General features: G+C 35.2%; 2 protein-coding genes across 6 annotated transcripts; one reads left to right on the forward strand and one right to left on the reverse strand.

Moving 5' to 3' along the window:
- Window positions 1–993: 993 nt before the first annotated feature.
- Window positions 994–6,649, reverse strand: LOC109051976 (probable E3 ubiquitin-protein ligase DTX3). Of its 5 annotated transcripts, none has more exons than XM_042713232.1 (5): window positions 5,757–6,167; window positions 5,469–5,516; window positions 3,364–4,172; window positions 3,006–3,223; window positions 995–2,385 (listed from the first exon to the last, which is right to left on the reverse strand). In XM_042713232.1, exons 2-5 carry the CDS (start codon window positions 5,479–5,481, stop codon window positions 2,310–2,312), a joined length of 1,116 nt encoding a protein of 371 aa, XP_042569166.1. In that variant the 5' UTR covers window positions 5,482–5,516; window positions 5,757–6,167; the 3' UTR covers window positions 995–2,309. The 5 variants fall into 5 exon arrangements, with proteins under 5 accessions (XP_042569162.1, XP_042569164.1, XP_042569166.1 ...); XM_042713231.1 differs by having other exon boundaries at window positions 5,710–6,167; XM_042713228.1 differs by lacking the exons at window positions 5,469–5,516; window positions 5,757–6,167 and adding an exon at window positions 6,544–6,649 and having other exon boundaries at window positions 994–2,385.
- Window positions 6,650–6,733: 84 nt separating this feature from the next.
- Window positions 6,734–11,570, forward strand: LOC109051975 (prostaglandin E synthase 3-like). The gene is made up of 8 exons (XM_042713237.1): window positions 6,734–6,882; window positions 8,909–9,022; window positions 9,297–9,366; window positions 9,475–9,573; window positions 9,669–9,758; window positions 10,004–10,060; window positions 10,249–10,276; window positions 10,505–11,570. Coding segments are annotated over exons 1-8 (480 nt in total). The 5' UTR covers window positions 6,734–6,880; the 3' UTR covers window positions 10,525–11,570.
- The last annotated feature ends 284 nt before the right edge of the window (window positions 11,571–11,854 follow it).

The following is an 11,854-nucleotide window of genomic DNA, read 5'->3' on the forward strand; positions in this document are numbered from 1 at the left end:
ACTAAAATTGTATTTTGTTGTAAAACATGCTCAAATTGTAATTTTACAGTGTAGTAGTACATTTTGCGAAAACTGCACTTCAGACAAGCATGACAGCTTCAGTTCTTGGCAGGTCGTAGCTAGTTCATATTTACTGGACACTGTCATGCTGCCATTTCCAGAGATAAGCAGACTCCCTTGAGAAGTTAAACTTGATAAAAACCAACATAGTGTAACAGAACAGAATCCTTTTATTCAAGTATGAAAATGTAAAGCACATTTTAATTGTAGCATACAATTCAATTATGTAATACAAATCAACACAACTATAAAGGCAAATTATTTAATTTGAACAATCAGTCATCTGAAGAGGTCTATTTTATAAATCTGATTTTGAAGTGCATAGAATTTTGCATGACAGTAACACTTAAGTCCTCCAAATCCTGATTGAATTGGTCCTTCATAACATAAAGGCTGGAGTAAGAGAATATGGTATCAAAACAAAACTCAAATCTGATACTGTTTTCTGTTTAGTGATACTGTAAAACATAAGCAACCTCTAACAACACAAAAAACTTCTTAACACAAAGTAAATGTTTTGCAAAAAACAATTCGAGACCTGATCACTGCTTTCTAAAGTATGATGCATTTTGCTTTAAGCCTAAAGACTATAAGGTTAATGCTTCATCTTGATCAGAACACAGTTGAACCAATACCAACGAGTAATGAGTACCGTTAAATTTAACAGGCTGTGACCTTTAGCAGAAGGCACAATAACATTTCAATGAGAGAAATACAAAACAAATTTTATAAATCTGCATGAATGACAGCAGCCTAGCATACATTTAAGATATCAGGATGAATCTCACAAAACCTGGGTCATATCTCACAGCGAAATCAAAAGAAAAAACAAAATACATTTGGCTGAAAGAAAGTTACTCTGTGTGTGTTTTTTGCATGGTGTCATTTATTATAAATGTAATTAAAAATATATATATTTTAGCTTTTTAAAATGAAATGTATTTTTTTTTCAAATAAGTCTTTAATTTTTGCCAACAATAAAAAAATAAGTGAATTACTGTTTTACTGTAATATAGTAATATGTGTTATAGTAATGAAAAATTATAATTGAGAATAATAGATATGACAAGAAATAGTTATTGAAATATGGAGGGACATTTATCCTATTTGAATCATTAAAATATGATCAGAAAATAATGTTTCATGGAAAAAAAAATATTTATTTTCATTTATTTCTTTTGATTTTAGGGTTAAATGTGACCTGGATGTATTTTTGTGAGCCTCATTCGCTGTGTTACTGAAATATTTTCTACTTCAGCAAATTTTCTATGGACAAATCTGCTGATTCTTTAAAATAAACTGAGTGCTAGGCTTTGCTTCAAGTCTGAGACATAAACACAATGGTTACAACAAAGTTTTGAGCTATTACGTTTTCGTTTGGTTTAAGTGGTTTACACGCCCTTTCAATTTGACATCATTTTTTAGATACATAACAGAAGTTTTGACATCCAAAATGGATGTACTCAAAAATCTGTAAATACAAACTAGGGAAAACTGAACCAAACAAACATAAAGCAAAAATATGCACATCATATTAAAGTGAAAGACAAAAAATGGACGTTATAAGTGATGAAAGCTAGGACAAACTGAAATCGACATATTTCTTTTATTAGGACCTTATAATTAGAAAGGCCCCCAAATAACCTCTCCTGATCCTGCACTCTGGAAGATCAGGCAGAACCCACTTTAAATTCTCATAATAAAAAGATTACCTCCATTGCAAAGTGCCTTTTAGTGCTGATTAATAGAAAAAAAAAGTGTTGTATGGGATTGTCCCAGCTGTACCCATTTACCTGTGCTATGCCATTTGTCTCCATCCAGATGTTACCATCAGTTGTTATTAAGGATAGTTTGGATGAAAGAAACTGAGTTAGAAGAGGGAGGCCAACAGCCTAGTGATTCTAACCTGAAACAGGGAAGAGGTGGTTTGAACTGTAGATAAGGAATGATGTACACTGTCATAACATTCACATTTTAGCAGTCCAGTGGGTATCTTAAACTCAGCTGAGTATATTGAACAATCTGTCTTAATAAAGTGCACCCCAGGTTTGTACCACAGAAAATGTGAAACACGCTGCCTTCACTCAGGTAAACTAAAGAACAAAGCTAAACATAAAGTCTGAAATTAAACATTGTGAAACAGCGTCCTGAACAAATCGATGCTGCAGCAGATGACTGTGGCCTGATTCGACACAGTGTGTTTGTAAAGAGACTGTGGTCAAGCACACATGTTTGTTCTTAAGTGCAAATCAATCAGCTGTTATTCCTTTCTCCCGCAGTTCCTCTGTCACCCGCACAAGGTATGTAGGATCTGGATAACCAAAGCTGAAAAAATTAAAATTCAATATTAAGTTGAATTAAATTAAAGCGCAAGTTATGAAGTTCAGCTAAATGTTTCTTTGGCCTTTTCATATTAAATAAATGTACAGTATATTGTAATGTATGAGTATACATTACGATTCAAATGTTTAGTTTTTTTTTTTTAATTCTGCAAAGATGCATTAAATTGATCAAGAGAAATGTTCAAGTCAAAAAGCAATTCCAGGGAAGCTATGCCTATGGTATCACTGATACAATTTAGCAAGCAACTATTTCTTCAGCAGCAAATCAGCATATTTGATTTCTGAAGCATCTGTGACACTGAAGGCTGGCTGCTAAATTCAGCTTTGCAACAGGAATAAATGACATTTTAAAGACATTAGAAAACAGTTATCTCAAATTGTAATTTATATTTCACAATATTGCTGTTTTTACTGTTTTTTTTGATCTATTAAATGCATAAATGTAAGAGTCAAAAAGCAATTCCAGGGAAGCTATGCCTATGGTATCACAGATACAATATACCAAGGAACTCACAAAAATGTTCAAGTCAAAAAGCAATTCCAGGGAAGCTATGCCTATGGTATCACTGATACAATTTAGCAAGCAACTATTAAACTGCATACCATCGTGGTCCGCCCCATATGGAAGTCTTGTGGTGGATATCATTCCAGGTAATAACATTATTCATGCCGGTGGTCATGGAAGTGCCGATGGTGAATATGAGGCGCTGCTCAAAGGCCCGCCGCAGCATGCGGAGGACACGGTTTCCCTCAGGGCTGTCTGGCAGGTATGCCACCCGGTCTGTGCCTGGATACCTCACCCCAGGGTTTGGATGCTCTTGCTGAAAGAATTTTAAAACATAATAGTGTGTGATTATAGATTCTGTGTGGAATTTTTATGCACTAATTAATGAAATCTGGTCTGTGGTTATCTGAATGCAAAACACACCGCTGTTGTAATCTGCCTGTAAGCAGTACTTACCGCTTGCAAACCGGGAGGGAAACTGTAAATAATGCATATGCACCCATAACCTTCATGGCCAGGCAACTCCAGGTCCGGGTCTCTTTCTACCATCATGGTCCCATTGGCCGGTTGGTTACCAATAAGCTGCCCATACACCAGCCTACATACAGGACATGCTTTTTTGACTTGAAACGCCTGTTCTAAACAGGACCGACAGAACGAGTGGCCGCACTTGTCCAGAGTTGTCTTTTCCACCATTTCGCCCATGCAGATGGAGCAAACGTTGCTCTCTTCTTCATGACCGATGGCTAATTCAGTGCCGGTCCTTGCTGTGGGCTCATGTTGCATGGGTAAAACCACACAGGTGTCCATGTCTGCATTTTTCCTGTATTTCTGCTGTTGCCTCTGCGAGCGCCGTGGATGAGGAGGAGGCGGAGGCGGAGGCAACAAGGTCCCTTCCCCGTCGGGTTCCATTGACATCATGCATGGTAAAAGGGAACGTTTCCTTTTAGGAGCCGCCTCTTGTTTGGTCATCTCCTTCCGGGCACAGCGGCATAAGTCTATGAAAGCTTTCCGTGTAACAGGAGAAACCGGCCCCTCCATCATCCCAGTTCTTGCCCTGCTGCTGCCCTCCACTGGGGAGAGCCGCACAGCACAGCAGCCACCACGCTCCCCGCGCCGGATGATGTCTGCGCTCAGTCCCTGCTTGTCCTCGAAGTCAACCAACCAGGGTCGTCCAGCGGCTGCAAGGTAATCCCACACTGCCTGTGACACCAGCACCTCGTCACTGCCCTGCCCCGCTCGCACGCTCATCTCATCAGATGAAACTGTGACGATGAGAGATCAGTTTGCAAGAGTCAACATGAGGCTACCATGAACATTGAAAAATAGTGCAATTATTTAGTATTTTGCTTATTTTCTTGTGGTAAATATGCTATAATTAATACTACACTGAACCTAATTAATATTTTTTTAATTACTTGACATAAAACATTTTTTTTCAGTATTTTCAGTTAAAACACACACACACACAGAGTTTAAAAAGTAATTTTTTTATTAAAAAACAAATTGCATATAATCTAAATCTATCTATTATTTTTTAAAGAAAAGTATATATTTTAGGTGACCTAAAATATACACTTTTCTTTAAAAAATAATAAATAGATATAGATAATATATAATCCATTTTTTTTATAAAAATATGGTGAATGACTATTTCATCAGTTTTACCATTTTAAATAACCATTTAGCTTTTTAAAAAACAAAAATAATTTATTTTTAAACAGTCTTAAGAACAGCATAATAATTATACAAAGAACATTATAAGAATTATATATATATACAGAGCTAAATATATAATTCTTATAATAATCATCATATATAATTATATATTTATAGTTAAAAATAAATCTAAGCTACTTTTTAATAAAAAAAAATCAAATATTTGTCATATCTATCTATATTTTATTTATATTTGTTCATTTTTAAATAATTGCATGTAGTTTCTCAATTAATATGAGGTCTAACATCAGAGTAACAATTTTTTTATATATATAAAGTAAAATGCTGATTAAACTAGTTTTATATTAAATGTACCATGTCACTACGGGACACTGCTGTGACAGACAGACTGATGTAATAGTAACTAACCAATTGCAGTAATGGCCAGCCTTTGTTCTTGTCAGGAGTGACATATGATGAATATACGTGTAATGAGTCATCCATGCATAAATTCTCAATACTTCACACCTGCCAAGAGCTGCAGGGTAGCATGCAAATTCTTCTTAGCCAGATCTTACAAGCTACTTGTGCTTAATCTCTTATCAAAAGGACTATATTATTAGGTTTAGTCATATTATAATTTACCCTTTTACAATCAAATTGATTTGTGGCTGTGCAGAAGAAGGACGGAATATTTTAGACAATGAAGTTTCTTGCATGAATAGGCTGTGCTGAGTATTCCTCGTTCAACACCAAAAGGCATCGGTGCAGAATCACATCAGCTGCTCTGAAATGTGTTCACTCACTGTATAAACAAAGGATCGTTCTGTGTTGCTCTACCTGCTCCTGCTCATGAATGTCACTTGATACTTGCAGTGATTACATTATTGAAACTAAATTACCTTGTGATCCCATAAATTCTCGTTAATTGCAGTAACAGGCCTATTTCCCTGTTTTAGAGAAAATAAACATACAAGTTAGATCAAGACATTGTTTATTTTAAGGATTCTCCAGCAACCTGACAGATGAAGAAAAGGATGGCAGTTGCCTTAACCTAAGCATTTGCTAAAATTAAAAACAATAATGTAAACAGTACACACATTGGGATAAAGCCTATTGTGTTCATGTAATAAATGAATTCACCTTCTGTAGTGACTTTGCCGGAAGAGAGGAATGTAAAGGGAACCTACTGCAACTGGAGAATGCCTGCTTCCACTCGACGAAGTCAAGAGACAACCGCTGCATTGAACGTGCCTTAAAAACTATGGCAATACCGGCGAATTAATGCTTGGGATATTCTATTTGAGTTCGCATGACACTTCGCTCTATCAACACACGGGCTCAGTCTCTTTGTGGTTTTCCAGTTCCCCGTCCTTGGCCACAGGAAGACAACAAGCGCACAAAGAACATCGCTGACTGTCACGACAAAACTGTTTAGCCTGTAGCTCCTTCGCGACACTAACTCGGCGTCTCTATGTCATATTTCGTTACCTTTTAGTAGTTAAAGTGAAAAATCCCCTGAAAACAAGATAACGTAGGCAGGAAGTTCGTCATTCTAGTCTGTTGGCTGAGCCGGATTAGAGATTGCGGGATGTGACCACTGTGTGGCGCTCTTTAAGACCACATCATCAATCGTCTTGAAATGTTATTGTCTGACCTTCGTGTTTTTTCTTATTAACCCCTTATGTATATATTAACGGGACTACTAGATATTTTAAATTGCAGTCGTTGCAATTATTAACATTAATGTCACTTAATATTATTATTATTATTTAATTATTTGTGTTTATTTAGTTTGATGACACTGTCTGTTGATGCTTTGGCAATATTGTTTGCAAGTCATCATGCCAATAGTACTTAGATAGATTTGTTTGTTTGTTTAGATAGATTTATTGTAATTGTTAAGAGCCTTGACAATAAAGGTTCATTCTGACTCTAGATAATACAAGAAAAAAATGTCACTACATATCACATTACCTATATACGTGTGATTTCTGTGGTCCTGCACACTGAGAACTTCTGCATCAGCTGACATCCTGTACACTCGAGGCGGAGCGAGGTTGGGGTTACTATGGAGACGCATTTGCTCAGGGTGCGCGCATGGCCCGGAGCGCGCAGCAGAAGTCGCTAGAAACGTTGAGATGATGCGTCACTGCGCGGATCCTGTGCAGGTTGTCAGAGCGGCGCGTAAACAGCTAGCTTTCGTCTCTATGCATTCGCTTTGAACTGACAGCTTAAATTCAAAACAATACCAAAGGCGAGAGTACGCAAGTGGCAACGCAGATTTTGGTGAAAACTGAAAGAGGATATCGACATGTGAGTTTGACCGGCAGTGATAAGGATGCACTAACTTATTAGCTAACGTTAGTTAGCAAGTGTGTTCATAACCTCTAACGTTAGCAGGGAAACATCAGATTTTCTCACATACGGCTGTTATTAGATAGGGTCATTTAAGAGAATACTAGTCATTCTCGGGTTTTAAATCGCACAGAAATACCTCTATTCGTAATCGGCGATGAAAATAGTGCACATTGTTCCCACAGCAGACCTTAGCTAGCTGGTTAGCAACTAGATAGTTTGGGCCTGTAGTTACTGCACAGCTAACATCAGAGCTGCTGCTCTGTTTATTTCTACATTAATTTTTTATTTTATTTTATTATTTAAGCTTTATTCTGCATTACTGTAGAATGTACTAAAAATATATATGATCTCGATTAAGCCTTGCACAGATCCAGGCTTGGAGGGTGTTCCCTGCTGGGAAAAAAAACACATGCTTAATCCAGCCTAAGTTGGTTTACTGGTTTAAGATGATTTTAAAACCTGGCTACGCTAGTCTTCCTAGATGGTGGCCAGCTGAAGACTCTTTGTGTAGTGTCCAGGCCTAATCAGGCTGGTATGTTGGATGATTTTATAAAGGTTTGGAACAGTGTCCATCATGTTGGGTGACCACCCAGTCTGCAAGATAAACCACCTGAGCAGAGAGACCATCTTAATCCAACTGAAATTTTCTGATCTAACTTGGTTTTAGGTTGCAGCAGGAATTAATCATGACGATTAGAATTTCAACATGGCTAGAAATACAGCAAATCTGAACTAAACGTGCATTCCAACAGCTTGACACATTAATTGGTATGATTAAATTAACCACAATTTAACTCAGTATGGTCATTTACACTTAATTGCATGAAATATCCATTATCACTCAAAAGTTTGGGGTCAGAAGGATAATTTTTTTAATTAATCCCTTTATTCAGCAAGGTTCAAATTGATTAAAAGTCACTGTAAAGACATAATATTACAAAAGATTATTTTTTTAAATAATTTGAATTTTGTGTTTGTCAAAGAATCCTGCACAACTTGTTTTCAGTATAAGTATAATACAGTATAAGATTGAATATGAGTTGTTATTATTATTTAATCACTTCCTTAATGCTAGGGCTTGGTTCTGCCATTTTGTTTATTATACTAGAAAACCAGAGTTGGAACACTCTGATAGACTTTCATAGGACCTGAGGAATGCGGAAGTAATATTTGTCATAGAGCTGCCAATAGTTCCAAACAACCAATAGTTAATGCGTTAAAGCCCATTCATTTCAGTGCTTCTCAAGGACACTTACTGGTAAATTGAGTAAATTACTGCATGTTTTGACATTTTAACACGTTTGTTAACCTCTCAGGAATCTAACTAGTAGTATTTTATGAAGCGTGTTATAGTTAATGTTTATCATTAGATAATAGATAGACAATGTGAGCAACACTTTAATAATGACCATAACCAAATTCTATTTGTGTATGCGAATATCATAAAATAACAATAGTATGTGAGTAATTAATCTTTAAAATTTAACACTTGAAAAAATCTAAACTTAACAAAAGCGAGTGTTTGATAATGTCTAAATATATATTCAAATGCAAAACCTAACAAAAAAAAAAAAAAGAAGTAACTGACCACCAGTACTCTTTTCAGCAAATAGACCAGAGCTGACTAGACTTCTTTTATAATTGATGGGTGCAATTTTTTGGACTTCAGATTTTGAATTATTTGTGTGAACCTGCCAATCGATACAAACTGGTTGCCACGGTAATGTCACTGTTGCTCCACCCCCGCCAGGCCCTTCTGCTCTTAATTTAGAACTGCACTTTTAGTATGGACTTCTGGAGTTTGCCTTTTAACAAATGCACTTAGCTGTTTGCTGAGTTTGTCATGTACCCTATTAAAATTAAATGTCTTTATTTAAATGTCATAAAGTGTAGTATGACCTTTTATGAAGTTCTGCATGTTTTTTCAAATATATTTTAATTCCAGATGTTTTCTAACATTTTAATTTCATTCGTTTTACAGGCAGCCAGCAACTGCCAAGTGGTATGACAGACGGGAGGCCGTCTTCATTGAATTCTGTATAGAAGACAGCAAAGATGTCCAAGTTAAATTTGACAAAACAAAGCTTGATTTCAGGTATATCTTTATTCCAGTTATTGTTAAAAGTGTGTTTATACTGTGCTGCAAAATTCAGTCATTATCACATTGTCATTACAAAATATAATTATGAAGTGTACTGCCATGAACTAATGTTTAATATGTTTGTTTATTATTGAAGTGTTTGATGCTATAATGATACTCAGCCAAAATGTTTCATCTGCAAATGTTAATGATTGCCTCTTAAAATGCAATATAGTACTTTAGTAGTTCACTCTCAATTAAATTTCTTTTTTTTTTTTTTTGGCTTTAGTTGTGTTGGAGGAACAGATAACATCAAACACCATAATGAAGTAGATTTATTTGAGTCCATTGACCCAAATGTAAGTACACCACCTGATGGTTTCTGTTCTTATTCAGGTTTTAAGAGCTCAATCTGCATGGCTCATGTATTATTGCATGTTACATAGAACTCTGTTATTCTTTTGCAGGAGTCTAAACACAAACGCACAGACAGGTCTGTGTTTTGCTGTCTAAGAAAAGCAGAACCTGGCAAGTCTTGGCCAAGGTTAACAAAAGAAAAAACAAAGGTAAGAGTATGTTCTGGTTAAACTATTAAAATGTAGCTTCATTTCATAATTAGATAACATAGGTTAATTAATGTTTCTCAATGCCCTTTGTGCAGCTTAATTGGCTCAGTGTTGATTTCAATAACTGGAAGGATTGGGAGGACGACTCAGATGAAGACTTGTCCAGTTTTGACCGTTTTTCAGAGGTTTGTATCTCTCTCTCTCTCTCTCTATATATATATATATATATATAAAACAAATGCCAGCCAAGACGTGTGTGTGTGTGTGTGTGTGTATATATATATATATATATATATATATATATATTTATATATATAGGGGGATATATATAATATCATATATCATTATATTATATATATATTATTATTTCAATTTTATAAAGGGAAAATAAATCATACTAATTTTTTGTTGTTGTTTTTTCCACTTAAAGATGATGAACAATATGGGTGGAGAAGACGACCTACCAGATGTGGATGGTGCAGATGATGTGAGAGAATTATTGAAGCCTGAAGAATGTTTTTAAATTGGCCAGAAGAATATAGTTATTTTTGCTGTTATTGTAATTTCAATAGGCATCGAATTTAACTTATTTTTTATTTGCTATTAATTGGTTAATTAAACTAATAAATGCTATGCTTTTTGACGTTTTTATTTTTTTTATTTTACAAATTCCAGGAAGAGTCTGCAGATAGTGATGATGAAAGTAAGTTTTCTTAAATTATCTGTCCTCCTCTGTGACTTGTTTGTTCATTGTATTATTTTGAAAATCAATACTTAGCAATATATATGTTAGCTGTTGTAACTTTACATACTATTAATGAACGGTATTTAAAAAAAAACATCCTTGACCTGTTTATTGGTTAAACAACATGAATTGAATTAAAATATTTTAAACAAAATGTAACTATTAATTTTATTTTATTTTTTCCAGAAATGCCAGACCTTGAGTAAAGGAGGAGCAAAAAATGCAGAAGAAAGCAAGAATTTTCACTTAACACTTAAATGAAGAGAGAGACTAAGTTTGAGTTGGTAGCCATTTAAAAACTGCATCGTTTTTGAAACTGATTTTCAAGGTCTTTCTGCAGAAAGTCACAAGGGATGAATTTTTACTGTTGTGTTGATGGCAACATCGGTCCCTCGACAAATGCACTCTTTACTTTTCTGTTCTGCATGGACAATTACAAGCTCTCAATGATGTATTGTGGATACCATTGATGGTCAGTTTACTCAATGGCTTTTACAGTCTTGGGCTTTTTCTTCAGTATCAGTGGGGTTATTGCATCCTGTAACGTATACATTGTAATTTGTAGTAAATAAAAAACCACATTCATCACATTAAAAACATACACTTCATTCAACCCCTCATTCAAAGTGTACATTTTATTTAATTCTGTTTTTTGTGTGTGTGTGTGTGTGTGTGATGAGGCTGATTTCCTTGTGTGTGAGCGAAGGAATCGTTGTTTTTGGGCACATGCTACTTCATTGCAAATGCCAGCCAAGACATTAGGCTTTCACTAATGCTGCATTTGAAATCAGAATGGCATATTCAAAGCTCTTGCACTGATTCATCGGTAAAGCCCCATTTTATGTGTTTTAGCTGCAGTTTTGCCCCTCAGATAGGTTTATGTGTCAATCCCAACATGTTCAAAGTACATAGTCCTGTCTGTACACGCTGCTTTATACAATTATTTCAGGTTGGCAGTTAGTATCTGTTGTTTTGTATCACACTTGGATGTGTAGCAGGCAATTGTACACTGGTTTCTTCCATATATGTAAAGAGAAGTGATTAAAAGAAGCATATGCCTCACCGCTGTACAGAACAAAGAGTAACTTATCAATAGATGACCAATTTGTGTTTGCACTCTTAATATCAATGCAGGTGTGACTAAAAGATGAAAACAATGTTGTGACCTGTCAGTTCAGTTTATAAATTTCAGTTTGTTAAATGCAGTGAGGTTTTTGTCTACATATTTCTAATAAACTGTCTCTAAACAACACTTTGATTCTTTTTCTTGTGTTTGTACATCAAGGATCATTTGCAGTAGTGTGTGGTATCTCAGACAATATTTATGTTTATTAAATTATTGGAAGCAGATGTTTTATTTTTGTATGTAAACCCTTTCTACTCTAGGGTAAAATTAAATTAAATTTAGAAATTGTTACTCAATTTTACATTGTTTTGACGCCTGATTTCACAAAGCATGTACAATTAACCTAATTCTAGATACGAGATTGATCGTGAACACTGCTAAAACTGATATTACAGTATGAAATATAGATT

This window comes from Cyprinus carpio, chromosome A23 (genome assembly GCF_018340385.1).
Source record: "Cyprinus carpio isolate SPL01 chromosome A23, ASM1834038v1, whole genome shotgun sequence".
NCBI classification, from domain to species: Eukaryota; Metazoa; Chordata; class Actinopteri; order Cypriniformes; family Cyprinidae; genus Cyprinus; species Cyprinus carpio.